We start from the raw sequence: 21719 nt of genomic DNA, 5'->3' as shown, positions 1-21719 counted from the left end.
ATCAAGGGGAGAGAAGAGGAAAAGTAAAATGCCCCAAGAATCTTGTCAGCCAGCCGAAAATAACAATAGCTGCTACTGACCAACCTGCTGAATTCCCCCATGCCCTGGATACTATTCTTTAATTTGTACTCTCTTTAATCTGCCTAGAACCCCTGCAAGATTGTAATATTCTTTGTCTTTCACTAGGTGAGGAAACCAAAGCTCGTGAAAAGAGGTCAGACATCCGCCTGAAGTTCTAGGTTGAGGTTCAGGCCCCCACAGAACCCAGGCCAAAACACAACCAAAGCTGACACCCCTCCTCCCCCTCCCCACCAAGGCTTCCTTGGCAAAACCAACAGACGAAGGGCTAGAGACTAAACTGTCAGCAAGCAGCACCCAAGACACCCAGCTACATGCCCAAATGTCTCTCTTTGTTGAGCAGAACCAAGAACCCAAAAGTTATTATTTTCCCTCAAAATATTTCTCAATTTAAAATCTTAATTCCTTAAAGGCATTCCAACAAAAACTTATGGAGGGCCAGTCTATGGAGGGTCTATCACAAAGAAGACTGGGTGGGGCAGGGGTATTGAGGGGGGCGCCTAGCTGGCTCAGTCGGAAGAGCCCGTAACTCCTCATCTCTTGGAATCTTGATCTCTTGCTCTCCGGCTCCTGAGTTCAAGCCCCATACTGGGTGTAGAGATTACTTAAATAAATACATAAACTTCAAAACACGCGCGCACACGCGCACGCACACCCCCCCACCCCCCCACACACAAATAAGACCCCAGGGGTCAGTAGAGCTCTCTGCTCCTTTTCAAGGAGACAAGTCTGGGGCCCTCACTGGGAATTAAAGGATCATTTTCTAAACTCTCCAAATGTAGCCCAAGGTCACTCAAGGGAAATTTTCAGGGCTTTCTCCATTTTTCAGTCAGACAGGAACACTGAGGGGTCTCTGTCCTGCAAAAGAGAACTACTTCTCCAGAGAGGATAAGGAAGAGCTGCACAAAGTGGGGAAAGGGGGCCAGAGCCAGGGCCAGGTGGCTCTCCAGTTGGCCCCAAAAATGCTGGGTGTCCACAGCAACCTCTTACCTTTCCAAAGCCAAAGCTGTAGATATTCTGTGCAGAAATGACTCCAGCTTTAAGCAGTCGATTAGGAGAGCAATTAGGGTTTCTAGAAATAGTTTTAAATGGAAGAAAATTTAAGAGTTAACCACCTATATCCAGAGGAAAACTGCTGAACCAAGCTATGAGAATGTGTAGTTCATTTTGTCTTGACTACTTGACTTTTCATCCTGGAACTACAGATGATACAATAGCCAGTCTGTGAGCGGGCCCTGTGATTTCTACCTCCTGGTAATCCTGCCTTTCTGGTCAGATAGGGCAGATCTGTTAGCCCAACTAGACACTGAAGAAATGACAGACTGGTTGAATTCCAAGACAAAATCCATCCGGGTTCTGTTCTAATGATGCTCTGATTACTTGCTCTGAAGGAGACCAGCTGCCACATTGTGAAGACATTCCAGTAGCCTATGGAGAAGCCCAACACTCTGGCCCAAACTGTCAGCCGTGTGAGTATGCCATCTTGGAACTGGATCCTCCAGACCCAGTCAAACCTTCAGATGATAAAGCCCCACCTGACATCTTGACTACAACTTTGTAAGAAACCCTGAGCCAGATCCATACAGCTAAGGCATTCCCTGAGACCCACAGAAATTGCATGAGATACAAACGTTTATTGCTATTTGAAACTGCTAAGTTTGGGGAGGTTGGGGTGGATTCATTATGCAGCAGTAGATAATGAATTCAGATAGTCAAAGCTGGAAAAAATCAAAAGATATCTTATCCAACTTTTATTTTTATAGATGGGACAAATGAAGCCCAGAGAATGGGGAACCTGCTGGTCTGGGGTCACAGAGAAGCAGGAGGGACCAGACCCTGATGCTGCTCATTCCAGCCACTGCTCTTCCCACATATCACACCCAAACCACCACCTGGACACTGACCCCCATGAACTAAAGGTGTCTTAAGAGGAGTGGCTTATATTTCTTTCTCTCCCAGAGGCTGACACAGTGCCATGCATGCAGCACGTGCTCAGTTAATGCTTTCTGATGCAGCAGTTTGGGCTCAGACTGAAGGACAAAACATTCTGCTACTGCTAGAGCAAATGCCAGAGGAGCTGTGGATGACAGCGTTTACTCACCCTCACCCCACGCGAGCTCTGTGAGGCTCCATGTGCCCACTTTTCATGAGCTATCCCTTTTGCACTTTAAGTGGCTATGAGGTTTAAGTGAAGATCCAGGGGACAGCAACTGCTTCCTGCACAGGGGCACAGATTTTGAGGTGGCAGAAGGGCAGGACTCCCCACTGACATGGCTACCCCTGCCCAGCTGGGGCCACCTGGCTGTGTGAGTGGCTCTTCAGAGGGCATGAGCTCTGTTGAAGTAGAGGAGCTGGCTGTTTCCCAGTGGGGATCCAGGCAACAACTGCACTCAGACCAACCCCATTTCTTGCTCTTTTACCTAAATTCCTCAGGCCATGTCTATGTGAGCGAACTCAGCTGGGTGGGGGGAGAAAACAGACTCCCGTTATTCACAACCATACAACCACCTGTCCTTCTCAATTTGTGTTTTTCTTTGCTCCAACTAGGCTCTGTGTAAACACCTGCCTGTGAGGAATCTTACCTGACATGGCCCCACTCAGATCTGAGAGGCCATTTCTTATCTCACGGACTCAGGTGGTTTCTTTACATTAGAAAAGGGGGGGACGCCTGGGTGGCTCAGTTGGTTAAGCAGCTGCCTTCAGCTCAGGTCATGATCCCAGCGTCCTGGGATCGAGTCCCACATCAGGCTCCTTGCTCGGCGGGGAGCCTGCTTCTCCCTCTGCCTCTGCCTACCACTGTCTGCCTGTGCTCGCTCGCTCTCTCTCGAACAAATAAATAAATTAAAAAAAAAAAAATTTACATTAGAAAAGGGGGAATGTGTGTACTTCCACTCCCGTTAGGCACTCTGCGGTCCAACCCCATAAAAAGAATAATATTTCATCTAACTATAAAGTAGATGCTACATCTAGATTAGTAACTGAAATTGTTTCTCCATACTTTATTTTGATTTTCCTTGAGGCTGGCCCACATTCCAACAAACAGTGAAGGGCTGGTAGTGAGTGACACAGACATGGGTCTTGCCCTCTTGGTGTTGTAGAATTGTATAAAACTTCTGGTCATGAGAGACTCTGTTTTGAAGCTCCATCTTCCTTTCTAACTAATGAACTCCAGGAGCAACAATGGTTTTACAAGCAGTTGCCCATAAGATTCAACAGAACAAATGGCATTCACGCCATAAAACTGTTGGTATGAACTTTAACACAGAATAGTTAACAAACGTCTACCAAGGGCAGTTTCATTTGATAACATCAGTAAAACAGAGAGTAATCAGAAACAGCTCAAGGAGTTAGCACCAGTTAACAGGGTTTTTTTCCCTCTTCTTTTTCTGTTATATAATTACCACCTTCTTCTTCTTTTCATAAATGAGGCTCACTTCCCCCATTTTTCTGCTTGCTACCAGAATCTGTGCTTCCTGAATTGCAATTCTGACACCCCTAAATAAAAGGCCTTTGTCTCTTGTTCAGTTTCACCTCCTTTTCTTAGTTGGCAGTGTTCAGTCTTATTAGAAACAGGCAAGAACATATATAAATAAAATCATTACAAACTAGGACAAGTCTCTCCAAACTCTGAATGAGGGAGCTCCACACAAGGGGGAGTAGCAAGGGCCGGCAAGGAGGTGGCAGGAGTTGGACCCAGTAGGGCCTCCAGGATCAGATAAGGGATTTGGGAGTTTATCCTGATAGGTACAGAGAATGCCTTAAAATGTTTTTAGCAGAGAGTGGCACAACTCCATTTCCATTTTTAAAAGGTTGTTCTAGGGCGCCTGGGTGGCTCAGTGGGTTAAGCCTCTGCCTTCAGCTCAGGTCATGATCTCAGGGTCCTGGGATCGAGGCCCGCATCGGGCTCTCTGCTCAGTGGGGAGCCTGCTTCTGCCTCTCTGTCTGCTTGTGACCTCTCACTCTCTCTCAAATAAATAAATAAAATCTTTAAAAAAAAAAAAAAAGGTTGTTCTAGAAGCTGACCCACAAGAGTGGCCCCAGGAAGAGCAGTTAGGGGTAACTACTCCTCAAGGGAATTAACTTATCTTTCCTGAGAAGCCAGCAATATCCAGCTCATAGGAAGAAAACCAGACTTGCTCAGGGAAGGACAGGAAGAGAGAGCCCGTGAAGATGTGACAAATCTAGCAACCCTGATTACAGAAAGTAATGTCTTCAGAGAAAATCAAAATGGAAAGGATTCCATGAGTATAAACCCTAAGTCAACAAAGCCCTAAGAACTTAAAAGAGCTAGGTAGTTGAGCGTGGAAAGAAGCCTGAGGCCCTCCTCCTGCAGCTGTGACGGGGGCATGGAGGCTGCCCACCCCGCTAGCATCAGATCTCCCACACTAGCTTAAAACAGCCTGAGGATGGGACGCCTGGGTGGCTCAGTTGGTTAAGCGGCTGCCTTCGGCTCAGGTCAGATCCCAGCGTCCTGGGATCGAGTCCCACATCGGGCTCCTTGCTCAGCAGGGAGCCTGCTTCTCCCTCTGCCTCTGCCTGCCTCTCTGTCTGCCTGTGCTCACTCTCTCTGATAAATAAATGAAATCTTAAAAAAAAAAAAAAAAAAAAAAAAAACAGCCTGAGGAAGGTAAGTTAAGCATTCGTGTTCTTTTGCAATCTTAGGAATAAAGGAGCATTATTTCCATGGTTTGGGAGATGACACAAAAGCCAGTTGGCTGCTCTGCTGAGAAGGAATTTTCTGCTGGGCTCCTCAGTCCTGCAAATTTCTTTTTTTGCTAACCACTAACCACAGGGTGGCTCCCACTAGAGCCCAGACCACTCTCCCCCCACCCCACATTCCTGCATGGGGGCAGGGCAGCAGAAGGTGCTCCTCTGGCTGCTTCTGCAGGGGCCAAGGCCTCTCTGTCAGAGCTAACCGCTTAGAGTGGGCCAGATGCCAGACAAGACCCCATATGGAGGGAAACTTGGTGGTCCACGTTGCAGGGCTCCTACAAGGAAGGCTGGGGTGACACCAAATATCCCACACTGTTCAAGGCAGCACTCACCCCTGTATGAGACCACCAAACCGGGGCGGGCCGCAGATGAGCCGCTGCGGGGAGTCGATCTTCTTCAGGAGGTCACAGGAGAAACCCTGTATGATGGCCTGCATGTGCGAGGCACAGCGCTGCATGAACTCCACCATCTGCAACACACCGTGAAGATGTTCAATGCTGGAGTGAACTAAGAGCTACCCTGGCCTTCAGTGGACCTGGAACAGTCTGACCTGAACGATCTGAGGAGCCAGGAGCCCCTGACAGGGAAATCTCTGCAAAGAGTAGGGCCCAGGTGATTTTTTACGGGAATGGAATCTTTCCAGGGAGGTGATTTGGCAATAATTTCCTCCAGCTCCCTGGTTCCTCAAAAAGTTCTCCCTCCTCACTGAATGGATGATCAAAAAGATTCACTAGATTTACCTGAGATTTTATAGCTGGTTAACTCGCTTCCATCCAGGCCTGTGTATCCAGTGCCATTAGGCAAGGCCACTGTAATCCCTGTGCTGTCCCCAGGATCAGTTCCTCCCTGCTCCCTGGGCTCCTGATTCCTAGCTCAGTGCTCTGCCTTGGCTGTGGTTACAGAGCGGGCCTCACCGCGGTGCTGCGCTCCTTCCCGGATGTCAGAGCCCAAGTCTGCGGGTTTCGACCCTTCTCATCATGGAGTCGAAGATCACCCCCTGCATCCAGCAGTTTGCCGAGGATCCACTGATTGCCTGAAAATGCTGCTGCGTGAACAGGAGTACTTCCATCAAAGCAGCGGCTGGAAGGGGAGGGGTTCGTATCAGTGTCTGTAATCTCCTCCCTTACACAGAATGGGGTGGGGGATTCAATGGCTGACACAAGGCTCCCTTTCTACAAAGGCAACCTTTGGGAGGAGGATTCTAATACCATTTGTGAGGCTATGCCAATAGGAGCTTTATACACAGCCCCTTTTTCCACCCTTAACTTTCTAGCTTCAAGGTGGTATCATGTTCCAATTAACAGATGAGAAAACAAAAGGGTAAAGCTGAGATACATACCCACGTATGGGTCTTGTTCTAAATCTGGTGTTCCTTTTCCCATTGTCCCTTGGTATTAACTGCTCTGAAACAATTTCTTCATGTCTGTAGTGTTCTGGAGTCCGGGTGGTGAAGCACAGCCTAACCAGAGATCATCCCTCTCATGTGAGAATGTCTCTATCTCCCAATCCTATGGTAGAGGCCTGCAAAACCCTGACGCCAGCAATCTGATTAAGAATCTACAACTGAGGGATGCCTGGGTGGCTCAGCTGGTTAAGCGTCTGCCTTCGGCTCAGGTTATGATCCCAGAGTCCTGGGATGGAGCCCTGCATGGGACTCGCTGTTCAGTGGCGGAGTCTGAGTCTCCCTCTCCCTCTGCCGCTCCCCTTGCTTGTGCTCTCTCTCAAATAAATTAATAAAATCTTATTTAAAAAAAAAAAAGAAGAAGAATCTACAACTCAGGGGTGCCTGATTGACTCAGTCAGTAGAGCACATGACCCTTGATATTGGGGCTGTAAGTTCAAGTGCTGTGCTGGGTGTAGAGCCTACTTAAAAAAAAATTTGGGGCACCTGAATGGCTCAGTGGTTTAAGCCTCTGCTTTCAGCTCAGGTCATGCATGATCTCAGGGTCATGGGATCAAGCCCTGCATTGAACTCTCTGCTCAGCGGGGAGTCTGTTTCTCCCTCTCTCTCTCTGCCTGCCTCTCTGCCTACTTGTGATCTCTCTCTGTGTGTCAAAAAAAAAAAAAAAAAAGTTTTAAAAATTAATTAATTAATAGATAATATTTAACATTTGGGAGATTTCTCACTAAAAATTGGGATTTTCAGGGTCACGTTGACTCAGTCAGTTAAGCATCTGCCTTTAGCTCAGGTCATGATCTCCGGATCCTGGGATCAAGCCCCATGTTGGGCTCCCTGCTCGGTGGGCAGCCTCCTTCTCCCTCTCCGTCTGCCTCTCCCTGCCAGCTCACTCTCTCAAACAAATACATAAAATCTTTTTTTTTAAAAAGATTTTATTTATTTATTTGACAGACATAGATCACAAGTAGGCAGAGAGGCAGGCAGAGAGAGGAGAAGCAGGCTCCCCGCTGAGCAGAGAGCCTGATGCGGGGCTCGATCCCAGGACCCTGAGACCTTGACCTGACCAAAGGTAGAGACTTAACCCACTGAGTCACTCAGGTGCCCCACAAATATATAAAATCTTTAATAAAAAAAAAATTTGGGATTTTCAGCCTCTTGGAAATTTAGAAGATCTGGCCTTCCTGGCTCCCTTTCCTACCCAGGAACAACAAATGCCTAACCCTTCTTAGAGAGAGCCTGTGCTCACTGACTCCACTTGGACCCGGAGGCATCTGATTTTATGAGTTCAATAGGTCCTTGTCATCACAGCATTTCTTTTGAGCACTTAATAATATAACCTCCCCCCAGAAATTTCCCTTCACTTTGACCAAAAGATATTTTTTAAGTCACATGAAAATAGTCCTATCACAAAATACAAAGCCAAGGGGTTTGCCTTCCCCTCTTTGACAATATCCTTTCCTATCTCCTCCTGGCATCATGGGGACTTTTGAAAAAGGAAAGTCAAACTGAGTTCTTAAGGCCTGGGCTCCTGGTCTCAGCTCTAACCGTTAACATACCATTATAGGCCAGTCACTTAAATTTTCTGGGCCTTAACTCTTTTTTTTTTTTTTTAAAGATTTTATTTATTTATTTGACAGACAGAGATCACAAGTAGGCAGAGACGCAGGCAGAGAGAGAGAGGAAAGGAAGCAGGCTCCCTGCTGAGCAGAGAGCCCGACGCGGGCCTCGATCCCAGGACCCTGGGATCATGACCTGAGCCGAAGGCAGAGGCTTTAACCCACTGAGCCACCCAGGCGCCCCTGGGCCTTAACTCATAACCTGGAATATTAAATCTTTGAATGATTTGATCTTTAAGGGATCCAGGTCTAAGCCTCCACAAAACAGACATAACTGCAGATGACTGGAAAATGCCGCATTTTCGCTGAAAACTCCAGGAATTCCCAGTGTGGCCTCCTATAACACTGTTACCTGCAAACAAGTGAGACAGCCCTTTCTTTCTCAGCTTTGAAATTAAACATTAACACAGGACAGGAGAGTGTATACGAGTCTTAGAAGGAAACAGCAAAATGTTCACTGTATTAATTTACATCTGGGTTATAGAATTCCAATACCAATTGGTGTCTTTTCTTTATTCTTTTGTAAGCTTCCAAGTTTTCTCCTACTAAGCAAGCAACCCTATAAAAAACAAAAACCCCCCAAATCTTCCGACATCAATACTTTACCTTTTTAAAATACATTAAACAGGGCTTCCTTGTGTAAGAACATGGAAATGTTACTTTATGACTTTTATGAGTATATTCTGGAATTCGTGTAGAAGTCAGCTAGAATCATGTTTCTGGTTCTGTTCAATAGGAACTGTAAAAGTACCTGCTGTCCCCTCCCTCTTGGAGGAAGTGGTTGTGAAGATCAAGTAAGCTGGTGCCTGGGAAAGCCCTCTGAAAAGCAAAAGTGCTACACTGTTCCACATTAAAGTTGGGCCAACTGTTAAACTGAGGTTCTTCTGGACCACAATTACAAGAGCAAGGCAAGCGATTCTGATTAAGTGATCCCAAGTATATTAATAAACTTGGTTGATGGGTATGTTAAACTGATTAAGTGAATCATACAAATTATAACCTGAGTGGAAATTGCAAACTGTACTACTTAATAAATAACAATTAAGTTCCCGTTATTTTACTGGACCTAGTAAAACTTCTTAGAAATTTGTTCCAACATAGCTATGCAACTGTATTTCATTGATATAAATTAGCAAAGGCTCTTTTAATATTTTCTCAAATTGTTTTCCAAATGCCTCAACTCATCTTAAAAGCATACTATTTTCTAGGGGGGACCTGGGTGGCTCAGTTGTTAAGCATCTGCCTTTGGGTCAGGTCACCATCCCAGAGCCCTGGGATCCAGACCCATGTGGGGCTCCTTGCTCTGCGGGAAACCTGCTTCTCCCTCTCCCACTCCGCCTACTTGTGTTCCCTCTCTAGCTGTGTCTCTGTCAAATAAATAAAAACTTTAAAAACAATAATAATAAAATAAAGTTGAAGCCTGGAAGGGTTTCTGGCCGGCTCAGTCAGTAGAGCATGAAAAGCATACTATTTTCTAGATAATTATATTATTATACTTACTGATTTGGATCTGATCCATAATCCACCAGAACATCAACTAATTTCGTAAGGCCTAATAATGCTGCAACAAAAAGTGCAGTCTGGCCGAGGGAATTAACTGCATCAACATAAATTCCTGCAAAGTAAATGGAAAAAACAACACAAACTTCAGGAGACTTCTGAAATCAAAATTAGAGAAATTCTTATCAGAAGACAAACTTGAATTCTCTTACAAAGCCCTTTCATATGTACTAAAATAATAATTTTAAAACGTTCCCTAATCCCACATTACAACCATTTTCACCTACAAAAAACATACTAAGAACACCAGAGCAACCTAACTGGTTAAAACCAACTTTCTACTCTGAGCATAACCCCCACTCAGTAATCTCAATTCCCTACAACAAACCTTTTCTATTTCTCAGGCTTTATATACCACAAATAAAGTCAAAGCAAAACTCGATCTATTATGAGCTACTAACCACGACCAGAATACTAAACAAAAGAAAAGTCTTAAAACACGAAACTCCCCCTAGGATAACCACTTTCCCACCGTCTAATACACTTTCATTAACTTACAAAAAAAATAAACCACTCAGACTGCGTTCTCTCCCTCTTACTCCCCCGCAAAAGGGAAGAAGAACGATCATCAATGGCAGATGGCAGTTACAATAGGCAACACCAAAAGCCAGCTTCACGCTCAGGAGAGAACACCACACCTCTTCCTCGTGGTTTTGGGTACTCTACACATTCAGAGAAACTTCTCTAGTAACGAACTATAGAAATGATCCCTGAAAGTATAGTCTTAACCCCGTACTTCCCGACCTTCCGGGGTGAAAGAAATCCATATACATTTTACTCATGGTGACTTTTTAAAATAAAGTCACTATCTTTCAAAATGTAGACTAGCATGTGTTTTCCAAAGAATTGTTCCATTACCAAAGTTCGACAAAGCGTTTTCGAATAATATGTTTCAGAAGACATTTCAAGTTATCACTAATTAACATGCAGCTGATAAACAGCCAATCGCACGGCATTTTTCCCATTCACCCCTTTCACCCATTGCCCGGCAGTTCCGACTCGTCAGTTTTACGTAGACTGCTGACGACTGCAAAGCGCGCCGGAACTGCAGGACGCGCCTCAGTTTAGACCGACAGTGGAACCCGTGAATCCTTTCTCTTCCTTTCGCCCTGCGAGGAAAACCTAAGTGGATGATGAAACCCATGACCCAAGCCAAAGACAGTTTTGCAGAGCACTCCCGGGTTTTAAACTTAATCCCGTCTAATTACCAGCCAATATACGTGGTCTTTGGGATTTTTTTTTTTAACAAATCAACTAATTTTTATTTACATAAAAGGCGTGTTTAAAAAGAACAAAACAATAATTATGCTTAAAGATTCAGGAGCTCTGGGGAACCTGGGTGGCTCAGTTGGTTAAGCAACTGCCTTCGGCTCAGGTCACGATCCTGGAGTCCCAGTATCTAGTCCCGCATCAGGCTTCCTGCTTGGTGGGGAGTCTGCTTCTCCCCCTGACCCTCCCTCTCTCATGCTCGCGCTCTCTCGCTCTCTCTCTCTCTCTCTCATTCTCTCTCAAATAAATAAATAAAATCTTAAAAAAAAAAAAAAAGATTCAGGAGCTCTCAGCTCTTGATCTAAAGACAAAACTCCACATAGCTTACCAGGCCGTCAGTGGTCTGGCCCACACACCAGGTCTCCAGCCTTATTTTGCACCAGATTCCCTTTCACTTCAGTCATACTGAACTTCAGCCCTTTTGCTCACCATTTTCCCTTCTGCCACACAGTCTTTGTAAGAACTCTTCCCTTAGACAGGAGTTCTCTCCCAATCCCTTCCCCAACTTAACTGCAGTTCATCATTAAGACATCTGTCCAAGTGTCATTGTCTCAGGGAACGGTTCCCTGACCTCCTTAATCAGATCCAACATCTTCTCTGTGTGATTATTTGATTAATGCCTGCTCTTTTCGTGAGACTATGTCTGGGAAGGGCAGAGACTATGAAATGACCTTGTATACCCACAATATTCCAAACACCTGGTACTAAAAGAATGAATCTAAGCAAAGGTGTCCAGTGCAGAGAACTGGGCAAGACTGGGGTCCTTAACATTGTAATCTGTCATTTTAAAGTCATGGGGGGAAGAGAGTCACAAAACATTTTACCTAAATAGACAGTTGAGGATGGAGTCCTGGAGCCCACTAATAGTTTAAGGGGCAAGTTGAAAGGACAAAGCCAAAAAGCAGGGAGAAAAGGAAACCAAAAGAGGTAAGAGAAAAACCTGGAGTAAGTGGGTCACAGTGACAAGGGAGATAAGAGTTTCAAAAAGGAGGATCAGTCAACAGCATCAGACCAGAGAAATCTAGTGAGAAGGGTCAGTGTTCTTGGGGTACCTGTTCTTGGGCCACCCGGCTCAGTGCGTTGGGCCTCTGCCTTCAGCTCAGGTCATGAACTCAGGTCATGAACTCCTGGGATCAGGCCCCACATCCAGCTCTCTACTTGGTGGGGAACCTGCTTCCCCCTCTCTCTCTGCCTGCCTCTCTGCCTACTTGTGATGTGTGTGTGTGTGTGTGTGTGTGTGTGTGTGAAATAAATAAATAAAATCTTAAAAAAAAAAAGGATCAGTGTTCTTGCTGAGAGCAGTGCTAGTGAGGTTCACATTTCTTTTTTTTTTTTTTTTTAAGATTTTATTTATTTATTTGTCAGAGAGAGAGAGAGTGAGTGAGCACAGGCAGACAGAGTGGCAGAGGGAGAAGCAGGCTCCTTGCGGAGCAAGGAGCCCGATGTGGGACTCGATCCCAGGACGCTGGGATCATGACCCAAGCCGAAGGCAGCCGCTTAACCAACTGAGCCACCCAGGCGTCCCAGGGTTCACATTTCTTACTGCTCAGGTCTCACTATGTTACAAGTATGTGTCGCATGTCTTCTTCCCTCCCAGACTGTCTCCCCTAACCTTCAGGGCAGAACTGCCAAATTTCTCTCTCTTCAGTACCAGGTAAACTGACTTAACCTAGCTAGCCTAAGAGTAGATAGAGGAGAGCAGCAAAGAACAATGTGGGATGACAATTCTCCACAGATGGCTCCTATGTCTCCAAATCAGGAAAGCAAAGCACTAACTGCTCTGTGTTCTACACTATCTTTTTTGTTGTTGTTGTTGTTCTACACTATTTTTTTGAAGATGTTTATATACCAGACTTTGGAAAATACAGTATCTTCTTTCAGACCAAAGGCAGGCATGCTCATTGTCCAGTATAATAAAGATAACAGTTTCTTGGGGCGCCTGGGTGGCTCAGCGGGTTAAGGCCTCTGCCTTCGGCTCAGGTCATGATCCCAGGGTCTTGGGATCGAGCCCCATGTCGGGCTCTCTGCTCAGCAGGGAGCCTGCTTCCTCCTCTCTCTCTCTGCCTGCTTCTCTGCCTACTTGTGATTTCTGACTGTCAAATAAATAAATAAAATCTTTAAAAAAAAAAAAAAAAAGATAACAGTTTCTTTTGGAGCAAAGGGTACACTGTCCATTATAGAAAATAAGCTCAGGGTGCTTCTGCTTTCAGCAACCCACCACATGTGCAATGTTATATAGCTCTTTGCACGGCTCTGTGGGAATTAGGGCTTGAGCAACCAGCACCAAAAAAACTAAAAGTCCAACTACTGTTGTTGCTATGAGTAATAAACTATCACTCAATTCTGGGGGTGCCTGGGTGGCTCAGTGGGTTAAAGCCTCTGCCTTCAGCTCAGGTCGTGATCCCGGGGTCCTGGGATGGAGCCCCGCATCAGGCTCTCTGCTCAGCAGGGAGCCTGCTTCCCTCTCTCTCTCTGCCTGCCTCTGCCTACTTATGATCTGTCTGTCAAATAAATAAAATCTTAAAAAAAAAAACTATCACTCAATTCTGTGACCCAAGAGTCTCCTGTCTTCTGCCTGCTTCCATACACCTGAAGCTGCATAATTTATAAAATCATAGATTATTCATACTTCTTGATAGGAAGAAACTACAGTTTAGAGAAGCAGACTGGTTAATTCCTGGAGCTCATGAAGTAAGAAATTAAATCAACCATGGCCTCCAAAGGCTTAGGAAGGCACTTAGAGAGGCAATGACCAACAATTCTTGAGAAGATACAAATGGCTGCAGAGGGGACGCCTGGGTGGCTCAGTTGGTTAAGCAGCTGCCTTCGGCTCAGGTCATGATCCCAGCATCCTGGGATTGAGTCCCACATCGGGCTCCTTGCTTGGCAGGGAGCCTGCTTCTCTCTTGTCTCTGCCTGCCACTCTGTCTGCCTGTGCTCGCTCTCGCGCGCTCTCTCTCTCTGACAAATAAATAAATAAAATCTTAAAAAAAAAACAACAACAAACAAATGGCTGCAGAGAAAAATAGGTAGAAAACCACTGTCTCCACAATTTACATAAGAGCCTTTTGGTAATTTCCTAGTAGAAAACATTTATTCACTAATTCACTCATTCAACAAATATTTATTTCAGGTCAGCCCACTGTAGTCACGTTGTGACTGATATAAAGGTGACCAAAATAAGTCCCCCAAGAAGTGACCAAAGGCAGCTTTGACATGTTACAAAAACTGGACTAAAAAGGTCAAAAGACCTAGGTTCGAGTGTTGAAGTCCTAATGACAACCCTTTTTAGCCTGGAGCCTCCAGATGGGTCAGTCACCTAATCTCTGGTCCTCCCAGGAAGCAAGACCTGGTATTAACAAGGATGTGTGCCAGGCACCATCCTAATGCAATCCTCACAATAGTACCATACAATAGGAGGAAGGTACTATTATCACTGTTTTATGGACAAAAAAACACGCAACATGTAGAGTGGGTGGGCAATTTGCCAGAGAGCACACAACAGTCTGGCTCCAAAGTCTCTGCACTACAGCATACGTCTCCCTCTTATCTTAATTCCTCACCCTTGTTGCTCAAAATTGCAGAAGGCTTTCCTCACTAAACAATGTTGTTCACAGCATTAAACAAAAGGGGGAGATAAATTATTAATTTCTGAGAGCAGGAAACCTAGATAGCTTTGGGAGAAAGTGGAATGATGGGGTGTAAAGGGAATGAGAGAATAAATAATGTGTGTATAGGAAGGATGGATATTTCACCTTACTCTGCAGTATTCAATAAACCAATATAAAATGGTGCCTTGAGTTGAATAATGGGATAAAAAAGATAAACTTGAAGCTTGAAGAAAATAAAAAATGAAAAAACATTCAGAATTTGAGAAGAGGTGGGAAAAGACACTTTCCTAAATGCTGTTAGGGTCTACGGCCATACCACCCTGAACGCGCCCGATCTCGTCTAACTGCTGTTAGGAATGTGAAGTGTTACTATGCTTTTGGAAAGCAATGGGCAATATCTATGAAAAGCTGGAGCCAGAAATCCCACTTTGAATATTAAAAACCCATTATGTAGTGGCACCTGGGTGGCTCATTCGGTTAAGTGTCTGCCTTCGGCTCAGGTCATGATCCCAGAGTCCTCGGATTCAGCTCCACATCGGGCTCCCTGCTCAGTGGGGAGGGGAGCCTGCTTCTCCCCCAGCTTATGCATGCGTGCTCTCTCACAAATAAATAAATAAAATATTTTCTTAAAAATAAAGATTTTACTTTTAAGTAATCTCTACACCCAACATGGGGTTTAAACTCACAACTCCAAAATCAGGAGTCTCACGCTCTACTGCGCCAGCCAGCCAACCACCCCTGTTGGGAGTTGATGTTTGTCTATTTTGTAAAGATTTTATTTATTTATTTGATAGAGAGACACACAGCAAGAGAGGGAACACCAGCAGGGGAAGTGGAAGAGGGAGAAGCAGGCTTCCCATTGAGCAAGGAGCCCTGATCCCACGACACTGGGATCATGACCTAAGCTGAAGGCAGCGGCTCAACGACTGAGCCAAGCTACCCAGGCACCCGGTGCTGGGAGTTTTTTTGATTACTGATTCAATTTCTTTGCTGGTTATCAGTCTGTTCAAATTTTCTGTTTCTTCCTGTTTCAGTTTTGGTAGTTTATATGTTTCTAGGAATTTATCCTTTCTTAGAGGTTGTCCAATTTGTTGGCATATAGTTTTTCATAATTATGTTCTCTTATAGTTGTTTGTATTTCTGTGGTGTTGTTATCTCCTCTCTCATTTGTGACGTTATTTGTTTGAGTTCTTTCTCTTTTTTTCTTATAAAGTTGGGCAAGAGGTTTATCCATGTTATCGATTTTTTTTTCCTCGAAAAACCAGCTCCTGGGGACACTTGGGTGGCTCAGTCAGTTGGGCATCTGCCTTTGGCTCAGGTCACAATCCCAGGATCATGTCCCACATCAGGCTCCTTGCTCAGCAGGGAGCCTGCTTCTCCCTCCGCTTGCTGCTCCCTCTGCGTGTGCTCACTAGCTCTCTCTCACTCTCTCTCTGACAAATAAATAAGTTCCTGGTTTCATTGCTCTATTAGTTTTTTAGTTTCTATATCACTTATTTCTACTCTATATTATTTCCTTCCATCTGCTGGTTTTAGGTTTTGTTTCTTCTTTTTCTAGCTCCTTTAGGTGTAAGGTTACGCTATTTATTTAAGATTTTTCTTGCTTCTTGAGATAGGCCTGTATTGTTATCAGCTTCACTCTTAGAACCACTTTTGCAGCATCCCAAAGGTTTTGGACTTCTGCGGTTTCGTTTTCATTTGTTTCCATATACTTTTTTATTTCTTCTTTTATGTCCTAGCTGATCCATTTATTGTTTACTAGCTAGTCAAAACAGTATGTACTGGTACAAAAATAGTCACATAGATCAATAGAACAGAATTGAAAACCCAGAAATAAACCCATAACTATACAGTACATTAACCTTCATCAAAGCGGGAAAGGATATCCAATGAGAAAAGGACAGTCTCTTCAACAAATGATATTGGGGAAACCAGATAGCAACATGCAAAAGAAAAAAAACTAGACCACCTTTTTTTTTTTTTTTTTTTTTTGAGAGAGAGTCCACAAGCTAGAGCAATGTGGCGGGGGAGCAGACAGAGGAAGAGGGAGAGAGAGAATCTTAAGCAGGCTCTACACCCAGCATAGAACCCAACACAGGGCTCGATCTCATGACCCCGAGATCATGACCTGAGCCAAAACCAACAGTCAGACACTTAACTAACTAAGCCACCCAGGCATCCAAGTATTACTTTCTTAAACCATAACAAAAATATATTCAAAATGGATTACCAATCTAAATGTGAGACTTGAAACAATAAAAACCCTAGAAGAGAGCACAGGCAGCAAACTCTTTGACATCAGCTATAGCAACTTTTTTCTAGATATGTCTCCTGAGGCAAGGGAAACAAAAGCAAAAATAAACTAATTAAAGTAATAAAACTTTTGCATCGTGAAGGGAACAATCAATAAAACTAAAAGGCAACGTATAGAATGGGAGAAGATATTTGCAAATGACATATCTGATAAAGGGTCAGTATCCAAAAGATATCAAGAACTTAAACAGCTCAACATTAAAAGAACAAATAATTCAATTAAGAAATCGGCAGTAGGGGCGCCTGGGTGGCTCAGTGGGTTAAAGCCTCGGCCTTTGGCTCAGGTCATAATCCCAGGGTCCTGGGATCCAGCCCCACGTCGGGCTCTCTGCTTGGCGGGGAGTCTGCTTCCCTTCCTCTCTCTCTGCCTGCCTCTCTGCCTACTTGTGATCTCTGTCTGTCAAATAAATAAATAAAATCTTTAAAAGAAAAGAAAAGAAAAGAAATCGGCGGTAGACACGAATACACATTTCTCCAGACATCCAGATGGCCAACACACACATGAAAAAATGTTCACCATCGTCACTCACCATCAGGGAAATGCAAATCAAAACTACAATGAGATATCACCTCCTACCTGTCAGAATGCTAAACAATGAAAGAAACAACAGGTGTTGGTGAAGATGTGAAGAAAAAGGACCCTCCTGCACTGTTGGTGTCAATGCAAACTGGCACAGACACTCCAGAAAACAGTATGGAGGTTCTTCAAAAAGTAAAAAAAAAAAAAAGAAAGAAAAAAGAAAAAGGATGCCTGGGTGGCTCAGATGGTTAAGCATCTGCCTTCAGCTTAGGTCATGATTCTGGGGACCTGGGATCCAGTTCTGCATCGGGTTCCCTGCTCAGTAGGGAGCCTGCTTCTTCCCCTGCCTCTCATGAATAAATACATAAAATCTTTAAAAAAAAAAAAAGTTAAAAATGGGGACGCCTGGGTGGCTCAGTCCATTAAGCATATACCTTTGGCTCAGGTCATGATCCCTGGGTCCTGGGATAGAGCCCTGCATTGGGATCCCTGCTCTGCAGGAAGCCCACTTCTCCCCCTCCCACTTGCCCTGCTGTATTTCCTCTCTCGCTGTCTCTCTCTCTGCCAAAAAATAAATAAAATCTTAAAAGAAAAAAAGTTAAAAATGGAACTACCCTACAATCCAGCAATCGCACTGGTTATCTACCCAAAGAATACAAAAACACTGGTTCAAAGGGATACATGCACTTCGATGTTTATAGTAGCCTTATCGACATCAGCCAAGACATGGAAGCAGTCCAAGTACCCACTGATTCATGAATGGATAAAGAAGATGTAGTATACATATACAAAGGAATATTATTCACCTATAAAAAGGAATGAAATAGGGACGCCTGGGTGGCTCAGTGGGTTAAAGCCTCTGCCTTCATCTCAGGTCATGATCTCAGAGTCCTGGGATCGAGCCCAGCATCAGGCTCTCTGCTCAGTGGGGAGCCTGCTCCCCGGCCCCCACGCCTGCCTCACTGCCTATGTTATCTCTGTCAAATAAATAAATAAAATCTTTTAAAAAAATGAAATATTGCCATTTGCAACAACATGGATGGTGCTAGAGAGCATAATGTTAAGCTAAATAAGTCAGTGAGAAAAAGACAAATACCATATGATTTCACTTACATGTAGAATTAGATTTGCCAACTTTGCAGCTCCTGTCAAATGTCTCTTATTTATTTATTTATGATTTTATTTACTTGACAGAGAGAGACACAGGGAGAAAGAGAACACAAGCAGGAAGAGTGGGAAAGGGAGAAGCAGGCTTCCAACCGAGCAGGGAGTGGACTCGATCCTGGGACCCTGGGAATCATGACCGGAGCTGAAGGCAGACGCTTAACTTACTGAGCCACGCAGGCACCCCAGATGTCTACTTTTTAAAGGAAAGATTTTTCAGCCTTTGAGCCCGAGACTTTCAGCTCCCAGGAACTGTGACAACCCTTCTCATCTCTCAAAACAGCAGAAACTCCTGGGTCCTCTTTCAGATGTTAACAGTGGAGGTGCTACACCAAAGCATTCAGCTCTGTACCATAGGACCTGTCAGCAAGAGAACCGTGGAGCTGTGGACAAAGTACAATGGTGGCGAGTTTGGGTGTAAATGGTTTTACCTGGAAATGACCAAATTATTTAACTGGGTATGTGATTATACTCAGATTCATCCGAGCATTTGTTGGAGTATGTAAAAATAAAGATGGAAAAGGAATGGAATACATCTTTAATTCTTATCCCTCCCTCTCTTCTTTCATTCATTCAACAGTAAAAAAAAAACAAAAAAAAAACAAAAAACAAAAAACAAAAAAACTCTGGGGTGCCTGGGGCTCAGGTGATTAAGAAAACAACTCTTAAAAAAAAAAAAGACTTGGGATGCCTGGGTGGCTCAGTTGGTTAAGCAGCTGCCTTCTGCTCAAGTCATGATCCCAGCGTCCTGGGATCGAGTCCTACATCGGGCTCCTTGCTCGGCAGGGAGCCTGCTTCTCCCTCTGCCTCTGCCTGCCACTCTGTCTGCCTGTGCTTGCTCGCTCTCTCTCCCCCTACTCTCTCTGACAAATAAATAAATAATATCCTAAAAAAAAAAAAAAAAAGACTTTATTTGACAGAGATAGATAGTTCCAGGATTCAGTTCAGCATGGCGGTTCCCGACACAGCAGGGAGTCTGCTTCTCCCTCTGTCCCTCTCCCCTATTCACACACTAGTGCTCTCTCTAGTGCGCGCACATGCGCGCGCGCTCTCTCTCTCTCTCTCTCTCTCTCTCAGATAGATAGATAGGTAGATAAATAAATAAATAAAATCTTTTAAAAATTAAGGGCCATGCTTAATTAACATAATACTGAATGACAGCCAGTCACAGCCCGCCTCTTTATTTATTTATTTTTAAAAAGATTTTATTTATTTATTTGACAGAGATCACAAGTAGGCAGAGAGGCAGGCAGAGAGAGAGGAGGAAGCAGAGAGCCTGATGTGGGGCTCAATCCCAGGACCCTGAGATCATGACCTGAGCTGAAGGCAGAGGCTTTAACCCACTGAGCCACCCAGACACCCCAACAGCCCGCCTCTTTAAAGCCTAGGAGGCATTCCCTCCACAGATCTAGTAAAGCAGCCTCACGCCTGAAAGCAAAAGGAAATGACAGGCCTTTGCTAGTAAGAAGCAAGCTGATTCAAGAGATCAGTAAACAATAGCAGTTGCATGAAATCACCATCCGAAGAACTTGACTTTCAAATGCTGGTAAATTACAGACAAGGCACCATGACTGTGGCAGGAAGGGGAACCGGGTGGCTGAGAACCAATGCTGAAAAACAAAGCCTTTGGGGTTTTGGGGTAGTGCAGTTTTCTGCACTACCTGTTCACACTTTTTGAGTACGTATGAAAGTATGTACTTTTTTTAGTAAGTTCAGTGCCCAACGTGGGGCTTGAAACTGGCAACCCTGAGACTAAGAGTTGCTCTACTGACTGAACCAGCCAGTTACCTCACCTTTTGAGTTTCTAAAATAAAATTAGTTTGGTGGAGTTGACATTATTACTTTGAAAGAGGACTTTGCCTGCCTCCATTTTACCTCAAACTTTTTTTTTTTTTTTTTTAAGATTTTACTTTTAAGGGGTGCCTGGGTGGCTCAGTGGGTTAAAGCCTCTGCCTTCGGCTCAGGTCATGATCTCAGGGTCCTGGGATCAAGCCCCACATCGGGCTCTCTGCTCAGCGGGGAGCCTGCTTCCTCCTCTCTCTCCTGCCTGCCTCTCTGCCTACTTGTGATCTCTGTCTGTCAAATAAATAAATAAAATCTTAAAAAAAAAAAAAAAGATTTTACTTTTAAGTAATCTCCCCATCCAATGTGGGGCTCAAACTTACAACCCAGAGATGAAGAGTCATCGGCTCTACTGCCTGAGCCAGCCCAGGTGCCCATGACCTCAAACTTTCCAAATAAGGGTTTTGTTTCAGTTTAACTCTTAACTCAGGGAAAAGACCCTGCAGAAAAAAACATAACTTGTTGGGAACCAAAACTACTCCCACAAGCAACCATGATTGCCCTGAGCCAACAAGACCCACCCGGGATTGACTCCAGGACAGCAATCCATTTAACCTTCACTGGCTGTCTGGATGTACCCACCACCCACCTTTGCCCTCCATTTTCTTTATATAAACCTGGAAGTATTTTGGGCATTTTGGAGATCGTAAACACTAGTCTTAGACTAGTTTGCTGTCTTCCCAATGGTGACTTCACTGAAATAAATTCCTTTCTTATTCTACCACCACTTGTTTCTCTGCCTTCGGGAACCCCAGAGCCAGGTATTCCTGCACCCCTTATGTGCCGGCTACAACTTGAGTGCCAACTCTTAACACTATTAGCTACTATGTATTGAGGGCTTTCCAGGTACCAGGCATCATTCTAAGTGCCTTACGTATTAGATAAACGCAGTTGTTAGTCGTCCTAGTTTTATGGATGGAGAAACTACGACACGGATTACGTAACTTGCCAAAAGTCACACAGCTGTTAAATAGCAGAGCTGGTAAGTCACCTTCACCTTTATCCCGCTTTGTTATATACTAAAATACTATTCCAGGTACTGAGCATACAGTGGTATGGAGGTGAGTAAAGGTTCCTACTCTCACTCTGAGTTTACATTCTGGTGAGGGAGAGAGACAACAGCAACAAATACCCAAGACAATGTTAGATAATGAGGCATACCAAGGATTTTAAATGCTGAAACTGAGAGAGATTGGTGGCTACTTTAGATTTGGTTGGTCAAAGAAGGCCCTGTTTGGAGGTTACATTTACACAGGGAAAACAAGTAATGCAAAGATTCAAAGAAGGGAACAAAATGGTATATTCCAGCAACTTGAAGACAGCTAGAGAGCATCAGGGTATGAGGGAGAGGTGAGGTGCAGGCAGGGGCCAGATATCTGAGGGTTTTCTAGGCAAGGTTGAGGTCAGGGGAGTCTGGATTTTAAGTGTGAAGGGAAGCCACCAAGAGGTTTAAAGCTGTGAAGACCAGTTTTGAGGCCATTGCCTCAGGTGTCTGGGGGATAGATCATGGTAGCTTGCATTTGGGTGTATGTAGCAAAAAAGGAGAAACTTGGGCTGTTCTGGAAGACGAGTCACTGATGGACTTGGTGAGGGTGGGTGAGGGAAAGAGGTTTCAAAGGTGATAAGTTAGTTTG

At 44.4% G+C, this 21719-nt stretch overlaps 1 protein-coding gene across 2 annotated transcripts in view; it reads right to left on the bottom strand.

Annotated features, from left to right (window-relative positions):
- Positions 1–21719, bottom strand: part of TEX14 (testis expressed 14, intercellular bridge forming factor) — a gene marked incomplete at its 5' end in the record, with an annotated part of 94733 nt that overhangs the window by 52521 nt on the left and 20493 nt on the right. For both annotated transcript variants that reach the window (XM_080826964.1, XM_080826965.1), the window contains 4 exons: positions 1069–1150; positions 5124–5260; positions 5706–5871; positions 9307–9421. In XM_080826964.1, coding sequence (XP_080683090.1) covers positions 1069–1150; positions 5124–5260; positions 5706–5871; positions 9307–9421 — 500 coding nt within the window. The remainder of the gene's footprint in view (positions 1–1068; positions 1151–5123; positions 5261–5705; positions 5872–9306; positions 9422–21719) is intronic.

This window comes from Martes martes (assembly GCF_963455335.1).
Source record: "Martes martes genome assembly, chromosome: 16".
In the NCBI taxonomy this organism is placed as follows: Eukaryota; Metazoa; Chordata; class Mammalia; order Carnivora; family Mustelidae; genus Martes; species Martes martes.
The sequence above is the reverse complement of the archived record's forward strand: the minus strand, read 5'-3'. Positions and strand labels throughout refer to the sequence as shown.